This window comes from Bubalus kerabau, chromosome 10, assembly GCF_029407905.1.
Source record: "Bubalus kerabau isolate K-KA32 ecotype Philippines breed swamp buffalo chromosome 10, PCC_UOA_SB_1v2, whole genome shotgun sequence".
Taxonomy (NCBI): Eukaryota; Metazoa; Chordata; class Mammalia; order Artiodactyla; family Bovidae; genus Bubalus; species Bubalus kerabau.
The window spans coordinates 48648600-48670387 of record NC_073633.1 but is presented as its reverse complement, the minus strand read 5'-3'; the positions used below and the strand labels follow the sequence as shown (position 1 = coordinate 48670387).

The 21788-nt window shown below is 43.8% G+C and overlaps 1 protein-coding gene across 1 annotated transcript in view; it reads left to right on the top strand.

Annotated features, from left to right (window-relative positions):
* The window catches only part of LOC129621317 (glycogen phosphorylase, liver form), a 44476-nt gene extending 40599 nt beyond the window's left edge, over nt 1-3877 (top strand). The window contains exon 20 of the mRNA XM_055537607.1: nt 2333-3877. Coding sequence (XP_055393582.1) covers nt 2333-2336 — 4 coding nt within the window. The 3' untranslated portion in view covers nt 2337-3877. The remainder of the gene's footprint in view (nt 1-2332) is intronic.
* Nucleotides 3878-21788: the final 17911 nt, after the last annotated feature.

The window sequence follows — 21788 nt, the reverse complement described above, 5'->3', positions numbered from 1 at the left end:
TGCATTTTACAGATAAAGAAACTGAGCCTTGGAGAACTTAAGTAACTTGTTCACACACATCCAAATGGCCAGAACTTGAACCACAGCAACAGAACCAAGATCACACTTGGGCCTGCTTGCGTTCAAACACTGTGCTTCCCCTACCAGGCATAGATGTGGGAGAAAAAAGAGAAAAGTGAAAGTGTTAGTCTCATCTGACTCTTTGCAATGCCATGGACTGTAGCCCGTCAGGCTCCTCTATCCATGGAATTCTCCAGGCAAGAATACTAGAGTGGGTTACCATTTTCTTCTCCAGGGGATCTTCCCAAGCCAGGGATCGACCTCGGGTCTCCTACACTGCAGGCAGATTCTTTACTGTATGAGCCACCAAGGGAGCCTTTAGATGTGAGACACTGAACTTTAAATACAACTGAACTAATAATGAAGAAGTAAATGAAACTTTTTAACATGTAAACTATATTCTTTCCAAACAAGTTATCCAAGACACAGGGCAGTTCAGCATCCAGGGAAACTGGAATACCCATGTGTTGCTTGTGGTTCCATAAGCTTCACTTGACAATCAACTTAAACAACAGATCCTACTCCCAAGAATTTATCTCCAGGAAAAAAATTCCAAAAGAAGCATAAACTACCTGCTTAAAGTTTTCTGTAGCAATACTATTCTAAAAGAATTTAGAAAAAAAAATTGTATCAAAGAGGAGTAGAATATTTAAGTAAATAAATAATTGTCTATAAATAATGGAGAATGAGCACCCTTTAAGTTGGTAACTATGACAACTATGGAAAAACATAGAAGAATATTCTTAAAATAGTAAAAGCATGACATAAAATTATATATAGAAACAACCAGTAATATAAAAACTTTATAGAGATTAAAAACTAGGTGGGAACGATGTGCTGTATGATTGAAGTGATAAATGAATGAATGAATGAGAAAGGGGGAGAGAGAAGAAGACAATTTAATAAGAACTTAATTATTAAAAGAAATTGCCTATCCAAAGGAGACAATGAAGAGCTAAGGAAGTTTGGTCAGGCTGGAAAATGATGACTATGGTGTATGGAATCCAGAATCTGCCCAGAGGAAGAAGTCTTATCATAGCATCCCTACACATTCCACCCACCACCAGGAGGATCTGGCTACTCTTCACATCTACACCTATGACATAGGAGACATACAATTGAGCTTTGCCAAGAGTAGAAGGGGAAAAATATATATATTCTCACAGTCATCAGCATCACACCCTCCCACTTGGAAAGGACAAAGAGTGGGGTTCAGAGTAGAAAGCAAAACTAAAAATTAATAGGCATCATCACCCCAGGCAAAATGGTAATCCAGCCCACCCACCACAGGGGATGATGGAGAGGGGAGTGGACAGGAGAGAGTGCCCCTGTCTGAAGAGGGGAAGGGGGATGAAGGTGGTGCTGCAGTGTTGAGCCTGACAGGATTCTGGACCCCATTCATGCTGTTAAATCAGGAAAGGACTCTGGGGTGGGAGCTGGCTTGTGGGAGGAGAGATCAGGTCCTGGGATCAATAACAAGACCGGCAGCCAGATCACCTGAGGAAGGGATTCCTAACCACCTCATGGGAGCGTGGGAGGGCTAAACAGCTCGCCAGCCAGCTCTGAGTCAGACATGGTGAGGGGAAGAGCCTGCCATCATCCTTATGCTGGGAAGTGCCGGGGCCACCCCAACAAACCAGAGCTTGTAGCAGGCTGGTGAGGACCCCAAGTTGTGGCCGGCCACCTTCCCTCTGCTGAACTTTTTGTGGGGCCGAAGAAGGGCCTGAATGATGTAAGAGCAGACATTCTGTCTTTACCGCATACCACAGAAAGGTTGCTCCTGGTGGAAGGGATGGCTTTAGCACTTAATATATTTTCTCAACCCAACCCTCAAAAAAAGCAAAGAAATGTGTCTTCAACTCCGTCTGGTGATGAAAGGAACAAATCCGTAAAAGTGTTTGAGACTCAGAGACAGTCACATCTGTTTCAATCCCCCAAGGTCAATTTAGGAAAAGAAGTGCATTCAAGGGACTTTAGGTCCCAGACACCACCACCCACCCCTTTGCCCCCACACCAGGGAGCTCTCAGGAAATAACCAGGCTGTGGGCTAAGGAAGATCTTAGGGCTGTAGCCCAGAAGAGAATAAATGAAGATGTAAAATTGGTACCTTGAGGCCCCTTCAGGAAACATACCTTTACTAGCTCCAGCCTATGAGAAGCTGCCCTGTAGAGAACGTTTAAAAGAAACAGCAAGAATTAGGAATTATGATGACACATTCAACAAAAATCACTATCACGCTGCTGGCATCTGATCTCACCGCTTTCTTTTTCAGATAAGACAAATAAATAACCAGGGGAGAGGGCACTACTTCTTGGTGTCGGAGCTCCCGTGCCTGCATCAGGGTGAACTCCCCACGGATCCCCATTCCCCGCCTTCCCCACAGTAAGCACCGCCTGCCCAGACCACTAGCGCTTCACAACATAAGCATCTGATGAACTGCTGACGATCCATCTTCTTGCGCTGCTGCACAGCAAAACCTATTTCCCAAATACTTCTAGAAGCCAAAGGAACATAAGTCCCAGAAAGTGGCTTTTCAGGAAAAGGGATGACACAGTTAATTCACTAAAGTAAGAACTCGCTACATCCTGTCTGCTCTGCCACGAAGGACATGATGAAGTGAGGAGAGAAACTCACAACCCTGGAGGTTCAAGAAACACTTTCTTGCAAATAACCATAGTCTGCTCTCTATGAACCACGCAAAAGGAAGAAAAAGATGACTCAGAAGACAGAGGAGTCTTTAAAAACCATTTGAATTTTTAGAGCCACATTTCTTAAACATTAGTGAGTCATGAAACCCTTGGAACCTGTGATTAAAGCTATGGACCCACTGCCCTGAAAAATGTATCCACTCTTCAAACTTCATGTACAATTCGAGGTTGGGAGTTCACGGACCCTCTGGGGCTTCTGTGGATCCTAAGTCTAGAACCAGTGTTTTCATCTAGGTTCCCCTGTCATTTGGCCTCCTTCCAGCTCAGTACTGCTAGAAGCAAGCTGAGACTTCAGGAAAGAGGAAGGTAGCTAGCCCCAAGCCAGAAAATCTAGGAAAACTGGGGGCAAGAGCCAATTCACTCAGAGGGCAGACGTGATAGTGTGACCCACAGGACACATTAAAGAAAAGCGCATTGTAACACCGTAGCCAAGTTTGTACAATTGGAATAATGTTAAACAATGTTGAAAAACATTGATTTCACAAGAAATCTCTGTAAACGTTACTCTAAGGCATAAACCTCAAGAAAGCCCCTTGAGCAAAGGCAAGGCTTGAGAAAGCCATTGTCTGACACAAAAGACAGTGAGTAAAAGAGACAGAGGCGAGGGAGCTGAGGGGCAGAGTCCAGAGCTTGTCACTGAGTTTGAAGTGTCCCTCGCCCAGAGACTGGGCCAGGTCGGTGGGTCTCTGAGACACATTGCCCCTCCCCCACACTGAGAGCCTCAGTCAGAGCCAATATTCATCACCCACTGTAATGACAGGCCCACAGAGGGGCTGGCAGTGCATCAGAGAAGAGTCAGGCTTCCAGGAGGCACTCTGTTACAAAGCAAGGTTGGGATGACAGGAGTGGGCTGAGGCATCAGTATTCCAGGCTAGAATTAGTCAGGTGGCCCCCAGAGCCTGGGATCAGAATTCTAGGGGATCTCGGAGATCATACATTTGATTTTTAGAATTCATTGCTACATGAAGGAATCTCCATGTGGTTCTGTGAGAAGACCATTGATGTGGAAACTCTTCCTTATCCTCCATATCTCATGCATATTTCCTATCAAGTCATCCATGGCTTCAGTTCATCATTTCCAACACTCTTACAGAATAAAGCCACACTGCCTTCTTTGAAATCAGTATCCACATTTTGAAGTTTGTCTCCCTTCCAGTTAAGGATCCACATTATTCTACATGTGGAATATATAGTGTGTGTGTTTTTTTTTAAAGAGATGCCTATTGCCAGAACACCCTCGAATTCCAACAAATGGAAATAAATGTGTGGAAGGATGCTTACAGAATTAAAAACAGCTCTGCCTTTCATTCCCCCACAGGAATGAAATGCTCTTTTGCTCTGTTTGAGGGGAAAAAAAAAGTCCAAGCAAAGGCACTGACCTGTGTTGTGCACTGCCATGAAGATAAACAACAATTGGGTTGCCATCACAAAGGGCTGCTTCATACCAGCTCCGGCCCTTCCCCTTAGCATCCTCCCCCCGGCAGCTGGGAACCGTGTGCCTGAAAAGTAAGGCAAGGTTTTAGCCAACATGGACACAGAGAAGAATTCTCTATCCTCGACAACAGTCTAAAACCTCCTTATGTCAATCAGATACATCTTTATGTATATAAAACATATTATATACAAAACCACCTGGGAAAGCCCATAGTAATTATCAGAATATATAATAAGTTATAGTTTTATATGTAAATATTTAATCTATTTATATACAAAAATTTATCTGAGTCATATATGCATGGGCCTCCCAGGCGGCCCTACTGGTAAAGAACCCACCTGCCACTGCAGGAGACATAGGAGATGCAGGTTTGATCCCTGGGTCAGGAAGATCCCCTGCAGGGGGGCATGGCAAACCACTCCAGTATTCTTGTCTGGAGAATCCCAGGGACAGAGGAGCCTGGCAGGCTACAGTCCATAGGGTCACCAGAGTCAAACATGACTGAAGCAACTTAGCATGCACACAGGCATATAGGCACATGGTACCAATTAAAATATAATACCACGAACATCTTATAATGGAAATTATTACTGCCCTAGCCCACCTCCCTCATGCCCAGGGATAACCCCTTTTAACCATTTACGGTTTAGTTCTTCTGATTCCTACACCAATTATGCTTCCAAAACTGCAGTTCTTAGGTGTGGCTTATTGAAATGCAATCTTTTGGGTGGAAACCAGTGAAAGATAATAGATATTTGCCACCTGCTATTGGTTTGGCTGAAGAAACAAGCTGGGAAAAAGTTAAAGGGAAACTACTTTGGGTAGGAGAAAAGAACTGAAATATGAAATTAAGTTATTCACAAGAAACTGAGTGACCTTGTGATTTTAAACACCTGAGTGAGCTCTAGTTCCCCACCCTACCCCCCGCCTTGTCAAATCAATGAATGAACTCCGATAACACAAATACTACCATATGACACATCACCAAGGGACCTGGAGAACTGGCCACATGATGACGAATCTTCAATCCTCCAATCACTTAGAGGCAAAAGTTCTGACATCAAACCCCCAAGGCCTCCGTACCAAAAAGACAGGCATCACTGCCAGCTAGATAAGTGGTCATGAAGACAGCTGACTCACTCAGCCAAGGGCAGATGGGGCAAGAGCAAAGAATAAAAATACTTTTAAATTCCAGCACTATCAGTGGAACTGCATCCTACAGATTAGAAAAAAGTTATGTGAATCCACATTGGTTCCTAAATATTCCATGATCACATGTTCAAACTCAGGGAGGTGAAATATAGAAGAAGGCAATGGGAAACTGGCAGCCAAGAACAAGCAGTTAGACCCAAACAGAAGAAAGTGTTGAGATTAGCTCAGCAAGACAGACAGTAGGACGCTCATGACCTTGTTGGACAAATATTTATGGAGTGCCTTTGCCAAGCACCATGATGAGCAATGAAAACCCACTAACAAAGTCCCCACCTATGAAGTTAATGTCTGGAAAAAAAGACACGCATTAATCAGATAATCACACAAGGAATAAGGCAAGGAAGAGAACGATCCAAGGCACCTGAAAAGTAAGATTCTCGAAAAGCAAATTCAAGCAGGTCAAATGTCAATACAAAGGGAAGGTGTGTGGAACAGCTTCCTCCAAGGAACACTGACCTCTCCACAGGCAAGTAACACAGCACCGCTCACCTGTGCCCTGTAACATGAAAGCCCCGCCCACTAAGCACCCCAGTGTCCAATCAGCGCACTCACCAGATTCCCAGAATTACCCCAGGCTCAACTTTGATGTAGAAGTTCACGGTGTGAGGAATCTTCAACTCTGGTTTCTTTAAATCCACAAGAAATGGTGCTTTGACTAGAAAGTAGAATTCATTACCAACTCCCAGAATCAAAGTCCATGTCTTTTAATCACAATCCAAAAAAGTAATTAGCCTCATGTTTGACATGTTTCTAAGTTACAAGCACTACACTCAATTCCAAGCAAAGTATTTTATTTTATAAACTAGGACTAACCCACAGAAGAATTGACCCCCACAAATACTCTAAAGCTAGACTTAAAAATAGCACCTGTGTGGTAGCCCCTAATAGTTTATTCCACTTTATCCCTGTTTGAAGTGAAAAGCAAAGGAGACCATTCACCTAAAAAATAAGAGGGTATAGAAGAAGGTAATGAGTTTTGGGGCAGAGAGGTTTGTTTTATTTGGTTGGATGTTTTTTCTTTGGCTGCGCCAGGTCTTAGATGTGGCTCTCAGGATCTTCAGTCTTCCTTGCAGAATATGGGATCTATAGTTGCAGCATTTGAACTCTTAGTTGTGGCCCGTGGGATCTAGTTCCCTGATAAGGCATCAAACACGGGCCCCCTGCATTGGGAGCATGGAGTCTTAGCCACTAGTCGACCAGGGAAGTCCCAGTAATGAGTGTTCTGCTACTTAAGTCATGCATTACTTTTGCACTAAGTAAAACATAGTCACTAACCATAAACCATGAAATGTCTAAGATCAACGTAACACTTAGAGACACGCAGCTGACAGCACTACCTGTGACCAGAAGAACCATGTCCGCACTAACACAGCCTTCAGTAGAAACACAGGAAAATAGATTTATCACATCAGCCTGTCTCTCTCTAGGGATACAAGCAAAAAGAGGAAGTGAAAAGGCACGGAATACAGAAAGCACTGAGGTATCCAGATTAACAGCTAATTTTAAGACTGAGCTCCAGGATTGAAATCTCACCCACAAGGCCATGGTTTTCTATCTATCCCAACAGTTCACCAGGATTCATCTTAGGCCCCAAAGGCAATATAATTAGGTTTCAGACAATTTAAGTCTAGCCACAAAGATGCTGACATACCTTTCCACTATGTCATAACTGTAAGGGCAGTGAGTTCTTTAATTGGGAAAAAAATATAAAGGCAGATTCACAAAAGGTACATACTTACAAAAGTTTACAAAAATCAGCATGTGCATCAGAGGAGGGCAAATGTGTTCTTTTAATGATTTACTTGTAAAGCTGTCACACAGAGTGGCAATTTTCCTTCCGAGTGTGGAACAGGAGTGTGGGAAAGATCTGCAAGATATTGTGAAACAAATAAGGTATTCAAAATCAGTCCAAGTTTTGACTTGGTTTGTTTTTCCTTCTAATGTCCAAATCAAATTCCACAGACTGACACCGGGAATTACAGGCAAGCTGGCATTTAAGCAAAATCCTTTACAGAACTGTATGTAATTAGGGCAGGTCCAGACCGGGCCCTATGGGAGAGCCAGGAGAGGAAAGGACAATCAAGCCCCCAATCAGCTGCTCAGAAAGCCCCGGTATGACGGGATAGGAGAGGCGGAGACACGGATGCACCCAAGTCAGACTTGCTTTCTCAGTGTACCCCACAGAAAGCCAAGGTTGGACCCCAAAGTCGGCAGGAAACAGGGTTCAGACTGTTTAACAGCTGCCGCAGTTTTTAATCACAATTCAGTGCCATATGTGCTAGCTATCTATTATTAGTATTAGCCTAAAGCAGTGAATGAATAATCGTCAGATTCCCCCCTCCTTCTGGCTGAGTCTCAGGAAAAAATGAGCCAATGCAAGAAAAAAAACCCACTTCTGAGGTGAGTGTTATCGTGAGGAGCAGGGTGGGGTGCAGGGCAGGACCTAGGCAGGTGATGGGACACGGGGTGGGTGGTGCAGGGGGAGCCACACACATCTTGTTTATTCTACTGTCCCAGTGGCATGAACCATCCAAATTGGGAGCCACCAGCAGACAACTTGTGATTTTTCCATGAAGGCTCACTCAGGCCACCTCTGTCTCTAGTCACATCTCCCATGAGAGCTGAGCGTCTCCGAACCTTTTAGAAATGAGGGATACAGGAAGTCCATGTCACCACCTCCCGCTCCCAGTTTCTGTTCACATCGTTCCTTAAATGAATCCCTTTTCCTATTGTGAAAGGTCAATGGGAAGACCATCGATGTAATCCAATTATGAGGTGTGGGGGCTGGAAAGCATGTGTGGTGCACTGTTTCCATGTCCTGATTTCTCTGCTAGACTAGAGGCATCTTAGAAGACGTTACATGTACAGGTTAATACCCATACTTTGCAAATGAAGAGAATGAAAAGTGAAGTACCCTTCCCAAGGTCGCACAGCCAATGAATGGCAGAACCACGTGAATCCAGAGTTCCATGATGATCTCCTGGTGAGTTCTCCTTGTCATCCTTGAAGCAAAAATGAGCCCCAAGAATGAGGCTGGGCTCTAGCCAAGTCCGGTTCTTACAGAAAGTTATATCAGGATCCTTTCCCTTCTGCATCCTTCCCTCTCTCAGGGTCCCTCCTTCCTCCCACTCTCTTCTTCTATCCTGTTCCCATATTCTCAGACTATACCAAAAGCATCAAACAAAGACGTCTAAAAAACTCTTCCTCTAGTGTAATCACTTAAAAATCAGGGCACTTACACATATTTGGAAAAGGCATGGAGGCAGAAGATAATGAATCTCTAATGAATTTCCAGCAATTCTGTGGGGAGCAGAAAAGATAAGCAGGCTAAGGGTGATGGACAGCTCTTCAAATACATCAGCCGTGGGCAACTGGATACCCATAAAATCAGCAAAAAAGAAATGAAAATGATTGTTTCATACTTTAAAATAGCCTCTGTGAAGGTGGCTGGAAGGAGGGGACACTGTTGTTCCAATTTTAGAGACAAGAAACTAAAACCCAAAGAAGCCACTTTGAGCCACAGATCAAGCCCAGACAGACGGGCAGAACTGAATTCTTAGGCTTCCTTCCAGTTGGCTGGATCCGGTTTTCTTTCTCCTGACTCTCTGAACTCCCGCTACCCTGCGTGTTAGTCTCCCACTAAGTTGCCTTTTGAAGGTAGCAGGGTGCTTGAAAAGCAGAGGCAATAGAGGGAAATATGCTTCTGTTTTTAAAGAATAATTCATACAGGACCCTTCTCTCAAATAGCTCAAGGCACTTCTGTGAGAAGCACTGCGGGAAGAGAACATGGTGACCAGATCCCTCCGAGCATCAATAATGCACAGCATCTCCTTTTAACTAGGGGGCTGTCAGTTTGACTTCCCCTAGATCAATAGGGGATCAAAAGTCACCAGCGGCTAATAGACCTTATTTGAGCAGAGGATGCGGTTTCAGTCCAATCCTCGCTCACGGCCAGCACATCAAACAGCCACCTTGATGCTTTGGTGTTCTTTTGCCTACCCTTTGATCAGCTGTGGCTGTAACTGCACAGCATCCCTCAGGGGCCACAGAGCCTAACTGGATGATTCTGACTGGCGCTGGAACCTGAGCTGCTACAGGGCCAATCATTCTTGCTTAATGCTCAGAAGTACCAGCTTTGGGAAGCCCAACTCTGACCACAGGTGGCAAGACAACAATTCCAAATGTTAAGACATGCTGCACAGGCATCCTGTGCCCATTCATCCCACCAACACATACTGATCACCAAACACCAAGTTACCTCTTTTCTCCTCCCTCCTTTCCTCCCAACCAGACCCCCTCTTTCCTTCACGTCCACTCAAGTGTCCCTTCTTTTTCAAATCTTCTCTAGACAGATCTTCCCATGGTGACTTATCCTCTCTTTTCACCCCTCCCACTAATTATAGTCAGGCCCAGAGGTTGACCCTTAATTCTTTGCTGATTTTTTTCTCACTATTAGCCCTGTATCCCAAGTGATAAGAACCACGTCCCAGCTAATGCTGCTTTTACTTTCCACTCTGCCTAGCACAGGGCTGTTGCTGTTTGTTGTTTAGCCATTCAGTCATGTCTGACTCTTTTGCGACCACATGGACTGTAGTCCACCAGGTTCCTCTGTCCATGGGATTTTCCAGGCAAGAATACTGGAGTGGGTTGCCATTTCCTTCTTCAGGGGATCTTCCCAACCCAAGGATTGAAACTGTGCCTCCTGCATTCCAGGCAGATTCTTTACCACTGAACTATCAGGGCAGCCCTGGGCTGAGTGTCATAAATATCCATAAAATGACAGGTTGAGAACAGAAAAGAGTGTATTTCTAGAAGGAGGCAAGGCTTATTGGTAGCTTTGGGGGACAGGGAAGGGCTTCCTTCTCTTTTGAGAAGGAATGTGAGCTACCCAAGAGCAGAGGTTTTGCCTATTTTATTTATGGCGGTGTGCCCAGAGCCTAGGCAAGTATCTGGTAGGGAGTAGATGACCAATATACTGGGGAGGATGGAAAAGTTTGTCAGCCTTCTCATAGGGACTTTCTAAGTACCAGCAGCAAGAGATTTACTCTCCTGGGCCCATCCATGTTAAGAAGTGACTACATCTGATGAGACTTTTGTAAGATAAATAAATCCATCCCCAAGGCATTAAAAAATAATCACTGTAAATATCATGATTAAATGTTCTTCTTGAATCTCATGACACATCACAATAGATCCATGGCTACAGGCCATCCCAGGCACACAAGGAGCCCTCCAGGAATGTTTGCTGATCTAACCAGGCTCCATGAAACAAAAAGGACTTAAGATGCTGGATTTCAGTCTGTGCCTCAGCCTGATCTAAATTAGATCAGTAATTTTCTGCTCAGATAAAGAAATGCTCAAGTATTTTATTCTTTCAGAAAACATCTCAAGACTTATTTTTAGTAATTAGTATTTAGAAGTAATAGGGACTTCCCAAGTGGCACAGTGATAAAGAATGCAGGAGAAACAAGAGAGCAGAGTTTGATCTCTGGGTTGGGAAGATCCCCAGAGGAGGAAATGGCAACTGCTCCAATATTCTTGCCTGGAAAATCGCATGGACAGAGGAGCCTGGCACACTAAAGCCCACAGGGTCCAAATAGTCAGACATGAATGAGCAACTGAGTGTGCACACGTGTAGAAGTAACAGAGGATCCCCAACTCCCCATCTCCACTCCTCTATCAACAAAGTGGGCTGTTCTCTAAAAACACAACGCAGCTTGGATTCTCTGTCAAATAAGTGTTAAATAACCAGTCACGCATTCTATAAAGAACTCAAAACTAAAAGGTGGTAAATGCCAGCTTTCCCAAAACAGCTGCTTCAGGCATGTAAGGCCCACGATTGTGAAGTTTGAAAAGTGTAGCCAGTCAGGACATTGGGCCTGGTGTTCGGATCCAATACAAAAGGGGGCTCTAGCCCGCACTGCGGAGCCAGGGAGAGCTGCACTCTGCCCCCTGCCCTCAACCACAGCAGGAAGAGAAGACAGGGAATCAGGGTTGTCTTAGCCACTCAGATGTTCCAAATTGAGGTCTCCTATGCCTGGATGTGATTCTTGGATATTTTGTAGTCAACAAAAGTTAGGCAAAACAAAGCAAAGGAATACAAAGAAGAAAGGTAAACAAAACAGCCAATACCTTCCCACACCAACAAAACAAAATAAGATACCCAGTCTCTTGGGTCTGGGTTCTCCAACCAATACCTGGATTCAGCGCAAGAAGACTGACAGCGTATTGCTTGCTGGTCGATTCAGGTAGTCTAAGACTACTGCTCAAGCCAAGGATTCATGGAAGGAAGAAAACTTAAAACCTGCTGACCTAGACATTTCAGATTTAAAGGATGTAAGAACTTGGCATGGGCAATGCCAAGTTATGGTTTGATGCACATGTACTGTGCATCTCTAGCATCGTGTAGAGGTCTTCCTTAACTCCATGGCAGAGTTCACACTCAGGGAGGTGGTTTTCTGACCCTTCCCATCTATACAGATAGGCCCTTGATCCAACAGAATGCCATCCAAGACAACAACCCAGATTATTATTGTCACTAGTATTATCCCGCTGTTAGTAAAATGTCAAGGCAATTAAGAGATTTATAGAAACCTGAACCAGCTCTCTGGAATCTCTATTTCAGAAACACCAAAGGGATACACGTTCCTGAAAAATCTTAGGCTTGAGTCTCACTGGCCCTGGTAGGGGCTGAGGAAACAGCCGTCCAAGAGCCCTGGGGGCCTCCGAAGCACCGACAGTCAGTGCCGGGCCTCCAGCACCCCGGTCCGCGCTGGGTGGTACCTTCCCTGCCCATTCCGGGCAGCGGGGCATACAGGGCGCCACGCGCACTCACCGCAGGTTCCGCACGACCATGTGCCACCATGCGGCCACAGAGTCCCGCTCGTCCGGCTCCATCCCGCGTCGCGTCCCGATCCGCCACCACAGGAGCTCTCGCAGGTAACAGGGAGCCGGGAGCCGTGCCCCGGCTTCCCTCCTCCCCCGCGAGGGCGGCGACTACCCGGGGGCCCTGCTGCGAGTGCTGCGGGGCGTCCTATTCAGCGCGGGGCGGGGCGCGGCCGAGCCGGGCTGTCTTCGCGCACCCTCGGCCACACGCAGTGATTTGTGATAGGAACAAGTGCCTTACTCTTCCAGCAGGCCATGCGCGAATTTATTTCTATTTTATCCTATACGTCTCTGTGTGTGCGCGCCCTGCGTGGAGTAAAATACATTTCTTACTCTGATAGTAATAAAAGTCTGAGAGTCACAGCTTTAGAAGACCCTCCCGGAGAATATACGCTTTCCTCCACTTTAACCCCCCTGTTTTCTTTCTCCCTTTTGTTCTCCCCCTTTTCCGGAATCTTCCCTTTCCAACCCCCATCTCCTCCCTCCCTCTCCCTCCTTCTCTCTCTCTCTCTCTCTCTCACACACACACACACACACACACACACACACACACCTGTCATCCTTACTATAGTAAGAATTTCTTTGGCTCCCTTCCATTGACTACTACTTTATCTGTCTGCAGTGTTATGAACTACACAATTCCTCCATGTGTCCAAATTCACCACCTTCTGGGTGTTTTGTTTACCTAGCTGCAGGTAGCAGAAACCGCCCCGACTCACCCCTCTTGCATCAGAAGTTGAGGCTTTGAAAGATTTGGTGGGGATGTGCTTATGCTTACATAGTGCACTGTCTCTTGGGAGCAGAAACTGTCCTCCCCTAAAGCTGTTCCAAGGAAGCCCCTGGCAAAGTGTGAGCATAAGGGGTAAAAAGGGAATGAGTTTCCATTTGAAAGCAATTTGATGTCAGCACCAAGACTACATCTGGGAGGCAAGGTGCAGCCTCCTCAGAGGGAAAATGTGGTCTCTAGTGTGTCTGAGCTTTGGGGGCTTTGCCAGTTGAGCAGAAGGCACAAGGGGGGACTGCTCACCCACAGAAAGTGCAACTGTCCAGACTGGAGGAAAGCACCAAAAGCCCTTGCAGAGCTGGGCAATTTCGATAAGTGGTCAGAGGAGGAGGAGCTTTCTTCACTGCTTCTTGGAATTGCTCTAGGAATATCAACTTTTGGCTGTCCATCAAGATAGAAGCCAAATCAGATCAGGAAGAAGTAAAGGAATCTAGGCCTGATTGATGAGCCAGCTGCAGGTGGGTCACACCCTGCGTGGTGAGAAAGGTTATGCCAGCATCAGATTCCATACCTGGAGTCATTCATCAGTGGGTCTGGAATCTCCTAGGTCTTATTCTGGGGAGCTCCGCAAGATCCCCTGGGGCATGCCTTGTGGAGGTGGAGGGATCAGAGATGGGGGGCAGAAGGGGAGGGAGAGAGAGCAGATATTTTTGGTCCCAGATTCAATGTCCATCTGTTTATTCAGGTTGAAAGTTCAGAGGCCTATGTGCTGATTGAGCAAAGTTGTAAGCCCCAAATCCATGGAAATGTTTGAAATGCCTGGAGTTAGAAATCACTATGGCCCTTTTTTTTCTTTTAAAGACTGTATAAATTAAAACCCTAAGAGAAAACAGCCTGGCACTCTGTGATGACCTAGAGAGGTGGGATGGTGGGGAGGGGAGGAAGACTCAAGAAGGAGGAGATATATATATATATATACATATACATATATATGTATATATAGTAAAATTATGGCTGATTTGCCTGTTTCTACAACAGAAACCAAAACAACACTGTATAGCAATTTACCTCCAATTAAAAAAAAAAATTTTAAGTCCTGGTATAAAACTTTCTCCAGCATTAATAGCCCCTTTTCAAAAGACACATCCTGTAAGTCAGAGAGCAGAGTCTCTGCAACGATTTGGCAAAATATAAAAAGCAAGTGATTAATTTATTCATTAAGCCCCTATTTCCTGCTTACAGGTTAGGTGCCAGGCACCACATTTGGTGTTACAGGGACACAAAGCAGGATCCTGTCTGGCAGAGAGACTTACCTACAGATAAAATGATAGCACAAAATAGGGATTTGAGAGTGCCCTCAGGACAGAAATCAATAAAGTTGTGAGAAGGGGCATGCCAGGGCCTGGACATGGAGAAAGGGGTTGACTACAAAGGGACACGAGGGAGCATTTTAGGCTGCTGGAAATTGCCTGCCTCTCAAGTGTGATTGGAGAAGGAAATGGCACCCCACTCCAGTATTCTTGCCTGGAGAATCCCATGGATGGAGGAGCCCGGTAGGCTGCAGTCCACAGGGTCGCAAAGAGTCGGACACGACTGAGCGACTTCACTTCACCAAGTGTGATAGTGACTGCATGACTGCACACGTTCCCCAAAATTCACTGAATTGGAAACCTTCCAAGGTGGAATTTGACTAAACATAAATTATACCTTAAAAAGCCTGACTTGTAGAAAAGTGACCTAAGAAATGCACAGATAAACTGCATAAGTGAACACATCCTTTCTGATGTCATAGAAATGGCAAGACAAAGCTATGGGTATGAAACCGACAGTTGGACGTTATTTGTGCTTCTAGTAGGAAAAAAGATCCCACTTAGAGATAGATTAATTTTACCACCTCAGATTATTCTAGAGGAAAAGAATGTTCCAAACAGCTGTCCTATACAGCTGTGGCGGTAAACCGCTGGTGAGGAAGCGTTTGAGGAACGAAGACTAGCAAGCAACAAATCACTGATTTTTCCATTACTTAGAGAATTTTTTTTCTTGGAAGGAACGTATTCACTTTGAATTTTCTTCTTTTTTGTGCCTTGTGCTTAGTCGCTCAGTTGTGTCCAACTCTTTGCGACCCCATGGATTGTAACCCACCAGTCTCCTCTGTCCATGGGAATTCTCTAGGCAAGAATATGAGTGGGTTGCTGCGCCCTCCTCCAGGGGATCTTCTCAACCCAGAGATCAAGCCCACATCTTTCTCATCTTCTTCTTTTATTGAGATATAATTAACATTAAACATTAAATCAGTTTCAGGTGTACAATGTAATAATTCCATATTTTTATATATTTTGAAATGATCACATTAAATCTCATTAACATCCATCACCACAGTTATAATTTTTTTTCCTGTGATGAGAACCCTTTCAAGATCTATTCTCTTAACAATTTTAAAATATACAATACAGTATGATTAACTGTAGCCACTAAGCTGTATATTACATCCACAGGATTTATTTATTTTATAACTGGAAGATTGTTTTGTATCTTTTGACCCCTTCACCCATTCATCCATCCTCATTCCCACCTCTGGCAGAAGCAACCAGTCTGTTCTCTGTATGTATGAATTTAGCTTTTGTTTATTTTTAGATTCCACATGTAAGTGATACCTTGGTCTTGTGTCTTTCTCTGACTTATTTCACTTATCATAATACTCTCAATGTCCATCAATGTTGTCACATACATGGCAAAGCTTCCTTCTTTTAATGACTAAATAATATTCTACTGTGTATATATACATATATATATATCACATTTTCTTTATCCATTTATCCATTGAGGGTCACAGCTTGTTTCTATGTCTTGACTACTGTAAAGATACAATGGACACTGGACACATATCTTTTTGAGTTAATATTTTTATTTTCTTCAGATAAATACCTATAAATGAAATTGTTGGATTGTATGGTAGTTTCATTTTCAACACCAATTTACATTCCCAACAGGGCATAAGGGTTCCATTTTCCCCACATTTTCACTAACACTTCATATTTCTTGTCTTCTTAGTAACAGCCATTCTAACAGCTATGAGGTGATATCTCATTGTAGTTTTGATTTGCTTTTTTCTGATGATTAGTGACGTTGAGTACCTTTTTGTGTATCTGTTAGCCATCTGCATGTCTTCTTTGGAAAAATGTCTGTTCAGATCCTCTGCCCATTCTTTTTTTAAAATAACAGCTTAATTGAGATATAATTCACATACCATAAAGTTTACCCTTTTAAAGTGTACAATTCAGTGGTTTTAGTATATTCACAGAGTTGTACATTTATCACCACTAATTTTAGAATATTTTAATTCACCCCAAGAAGAACCCCCATACTCCTTGCTGGCTCATATAGTAATTTTATGTTTAATTTTTTAAGGAACTACTAAATTGTTTTCCAAAGTGATTACATTGTACAATCCCACTAGCAAGGGCCCTGTATAAAGAACTGCCTTGCGTTTTCCCATTCTCGTCCTTTCCACCCTTTCTCAATTCCATATATAGATAGCAGGGTATTAAAAAATAAAAAAACTCATGCTGTTGAGATCAAAATGAAACATTAAAGGGAAGTTTGAGGATAGTCCCAGAAGACAGGAAGTGAGTCAGATAACTAACTAATTGAGATCATTTATTTTTCTATGTTGTTTAGGTTTTACATTGTCTTTACCTGTGGTGATGGTAGTGGTTTAGCCACTAAGTTGTGTCCAACTCTTGCGACCCCACGGACTGTAGCGCACCAGGCTCCTCTGTCCATGGGATTCTCCAGGCAAGAATACTGGGGCAGGGTGGGCAGGGAGTTGCCATTTCCTTCTCCAGGGGATCTTCCCCATCCAGGGAATGCACCTGTGTCTCCTGCTTGGCAGTCAGAGTCTTTACCACGGAGCCATCAGGGAAGCCCTGTCTTTGCCTATATCAAATCTAATTTAAGATGATTCATTATAGCTATAAGAGAGGGTGTTGGGATATTCTCATGGGCTTGGATTTGAGTGTGTTAGTACAGGCTTCCTTTTAACAAAGGGGGTAAGTTCTTTGAATAGAGAGAGTTATAAGAGTTGGACTGGAAGTACTTGAGTGCCTACTTTCTCCCAGAGAACTCTGCACCTTCCAAGACAAAGCCTAAGGGCTCTCCTGTTCCTTGGCAAGAGATGGGACTCAGCTTTTCCTTGTATGTGTAAAAGGACTGAGCCAGGATTAAAAGCCAGGGGTGGAAAGCCCCTCCTATTTCTCTGGATGCTCCTTTTCAAATTTCTCCTGACTTTCCATAAAAGTTAGTTGTTCTGCAGGCTTCTTTCCTAGCCCTGATTCTCTTCTTATGTTATATCCGTGTGTCCAAAGTCATGTCCAGTTATTTGGGGAACTCCAGGCTACACACAGTAAAATACATTCTTTTGGCCAGGATCTCATCTCAAATAATGATTTGGATAATGTTCTTCAAAAATCTCCAAGAAGGAGGTATAGAATGCAGCCTGTCACTAAACTTACCTCCTCCACACCCTCCTCCAAACCTGTTCCTCTTGCGAGATTCTCTCTCTTGAAGAACAGCATCATCACACATGTTTCCCAGACTACAAGCTTGGAATTCACCCTTGATTATTCTGCTTCCCTTAAGCCCAGAATGTCCTCTGGATAAAATTAAGATGATTTCTTGATGTGGTATCTAATTATTTGACAAACATTTACAGAGCACATTTTATAAAATGTCTGGCTTCGGAAGCTTATACTCTAATGTAAGGAAAGGACAGGATCTACACAGATGAAAAGCTCAATACCAATCTGACATGTGTCACCAGATAAAGAATATGTATTACAGATAACGTAGTGCTGCAAGCTCAGTGGTAAACATCTCTGTCGGCTGAAGAGGTCAAACAAGGAGTTCAGGGAAGTACTATTCTGTTGCTTAGAAACAGCTTTGGAGATGGGAGATAATTCTATATGGCTGTCCAAAGAACATTCAGACTGGAAGATACATAAGCAATCATTTGCTGATATTCTCATTTTACATCAAGGAAATGGGACTCAGTGACACCAAATGATGGGTGATAAGCTGCATTCATTCGGTGTGTGTTGAGCACCCACTGCATGCAAACACATAGCATGTGCTACACTTCCTCAGAAGAGTAGGGCAAGGTGGGGCTGATTGTCCAAGGGCACCTGGACCTAGTAGGCACTAAAGCTGTGTCAGAGCATCCCCAGGGGCAGGGCTGTGACGGCCAAGCTGTAAGCTGGGTTACTGGTCCTCCCACTAACCCTTGAAAAGAAAAGAATTAAAATAGTTAATCACGGGCTAGTCATTACTGCTTTGTGAGCAGTCGGGGTGAAGGAATTTAGCACCACCTACAGGGTCCTGTTGTCTCATTGGATATCCAGGTAGGAGATTCTGAAGCTATCTTTACCCTATGACGCAGCTGAATTCTTGGGAAGTGGAAACACTGCGGCTGATTTCAGGACAAGACACACTGGAAGGGGAGGAGAGAGTCATCATCGAGGATTTTTTTTTTCCTTTTACTTGAGTTATTCTTTAAATGCCCCTCAAACAAGTTCAGAGTTAGAGCGCTTTCCTGGTCCACATTCCAGTTATAGGGAAAACAGACATGGGGCTTTGACTCCAGAGGAAGTCTTACAGGAAAAGCTAACTGATCAGGCAAGAATATGTAAAAATATCTTCTTGAAAATGAAGGCACATGCATAGAGAAATTATTGAAGACAGGAAATAAGTCACAGCTGTAGAAAAAATAAACAGGAACTGACTTTTCAGTCCCAAGAGACTAAAGGTTTCCAATGCTGGGCTTTCTGGATGCCTAATATTAGTTTGACATCATCTGTGCCTGAGTTTGTGTGTGTCTCCATTTGTCTCCAAAGACAATCCTGAAAGTAGCCTCATTTCCTTAGCTCCCCTGTTCATGCCCCAAGTGTGTGCTCTCAGCACATCTTGAAATTAGTATATTTTTTCATCTTTGCCTTTAGTTTTTTAACAAGCAAGGAGAGGCCCAAGGGGACCCAGACGGGAGCGCTCGCTGACTTGTGCAGAGTCCAGTCGGGTAGCCTGAGGCAGGTCTTCATTATCCTCACCCGGCCTGTCCGTGTGTGGAACAACCCGCCCCTAGAGAGGAGTTTTAAAATAATCATATGTAGTGTGAAATGAGATCATAGATACAAGAACTCCTCTTTTGAAGGTAAAATTTTTCACCCATAAATGCACAGTATTGATCTTATTTATTAATGAATGTATTTGATAGTATCTTTGTCTGGTTCCTAGCCATATCCAAATGAATTAATTTAAAAAGATGATTATGAGCATTATGGCTTACAGACTAACATTGAAATTTAATTACTAATAAATGCTAGTATATAAACAAGTATACACACAGAGGAGGCTGTGCCGAAACTCTCTTCTACTTCCTTCTACTGAAAGGAATTAAAAATTGATGTCATCAGGGGATTCCCTCCCCTCCTTACTGTGTGTGAGACAAAGGAACATAAGAAGGTGGGGGTGGGGGTACTCTTCCCTCTCCAACCTGCCGAGAATCAAAGAGGGTAGGAACTCACAAAGGAGCCCACCCAACCCAGCAGTCACAAATGACTTAGCAAACATCCGTTCACTAATCTAGTCATGAGTGCCAGTAGTATTGGGAGGTGACCCACTGAACAATTTTTAAGCAGAAAGGCTATAGTGTTTAACATGCAACCTTATAGTCTTGCACCATAGGAATTAGGAATCCTCGGGTTTGACATTGCTTTGTCCAGTGTGGAACAAAATGGCACGCACACAGGCTGTATGTATCCCCAGCACCTACCATAACACCTGGCACAAAGCAGGTGCTCGTAAGTATGTGAATGAGTAATTACATCATTGCAAAACTTGTATCTATATGTATTGCACACAATTACAATCTTTTCATCTCATGCATTCTCTGTAACCCCCTCGGGCATCCTCTGATTCACATGTATAAAATTCTGAACTGCATGATGATAGAAAGGAAGAATCCAGGGCTGGAAGCTCTACTGTGAAAGCCATTACAGGGTCCACTGCTTGTTCTCACCTTCCCCACCCAGAGCCAAAATCCTGGCTCTGTGTAGTCATCATGCCCTACTCTACCTTTGACCCATCTGAGGAATTGACAGGTATTCCTTCTCTTGTGAGACCCCACTCAACATTCATCAAATACCAGCTGTACATATTACACCCTGCTAGGTACTGTGGGGGAGAGTGTAAATATAAGATAAGGCCTATGATCTCAAAACTAACATTATAGTTAGGGAGACTCTGCATCATTCTTCATTTATTCCACAGACATTTGAACATATGTTCTTTTTTTTTTAATTGGAGTATAATCACTTTACAATGTTGTATTAGTTTCTGCTGTACAACAAAGTGGATCAATCATATGTATATATGTATATCCCCTCCCTTTTGGACCTCATTCTTACCACCCCACCCCCAATCCCATATATCTAGGTCATTATAGAGCACTGAGCTGAGCTCCTTGTGCTACACCACAGGTCCCCATTAGGTATCTGCTTTATACATGGTAGTGTATTTATGTCAAATCTAATCTCTCATTTCATCCCACCCTCCCCTTCCCCGACCTGTGTCTATGCATCCATTCTCCACATCTGTGTCTCTATTCTTGCCCTGGAACTAGGTTCATCTGTACTATTTCTCTAGATATGTTCTTAGTGCTGTTGAAAGTGCCTGGGATTCAGTGTTGAGAAGACAAATATCTTCCCTTCTCCCATGATGCTGACATTCTAGAGGGGGAAGACAAAAAAAAATCCCAATCATACAAACAGATAAATACATGATAAAAATTCAGATTAAGTGCTATCAAATTGAAATTGGGTCACAGAGAAACTATTTTAACTGAGATCTTAATGACAAGACTTGTGAGAAGACTGCTAACCAGAAGGAAGCACGGGGATGATGGGGAGAGAAAGGAGGCAAGGTAGGGTCAGCAGGGGCCGGCTCATGCAGTTCTGTGTCCCTTGCTACTCAAAATGCACTCCATGTGGACCAGTAGCATCAGCATCACCAGGGAGTCTACTTAAAATGACCCCCAATCTCAATTTCCCTTCTTATACAATCAAGGACTATCACATTTCAGATGGTACACATCTGCCTCCAATAAAGATCACGTCTCCAAATCTCCCTTGCAGATAGTTGTGGCTATCTGACATAAAGGGAGTGATCAATGTGACTTCTGGAAGTGTCCCTAAAGGACTTGCTTTTCCTGCTGTCTGGAATACAAATTCAAAGGCTCCTTCTCCAGCAGCTATTTTGGACCATGAGATGCCTTTGAGGATGGAAGCTACTCAAGGCCAAATAGCAACAGAGAGCCTGCATCCCTGCCCTGCAGAAGGTCTTACCAGCTCTGAGCTGACTACGTATCAAACTTCTGAATGTAAGAAAAAAAGAAACATCCATTTTCTTTAAGCAACTGACACTTTGGATTTTTCTGCTACTTCCAGCTGAATTCAGTCCTAACTAATTCAGACTCTGTATCATTATTTCTCTTATAGAACTATAACATTTCCCCAACCTCTAAATAAAAATCAATAATCCAAGGAGATACTACTGTATTCATCCTGTGGCTTAAAAAAACTTGTGCTAAGCCTGACCCACCCCTGCTGCTCTATGGTCACACATACAGCAATACAAGCAGCATGCTCCCAGCTGGCAGGGAGGGTGGAAACAGCAGAGGTCAGTGACAAAGGCAAGGGCACAAGGCTAAAGGTCA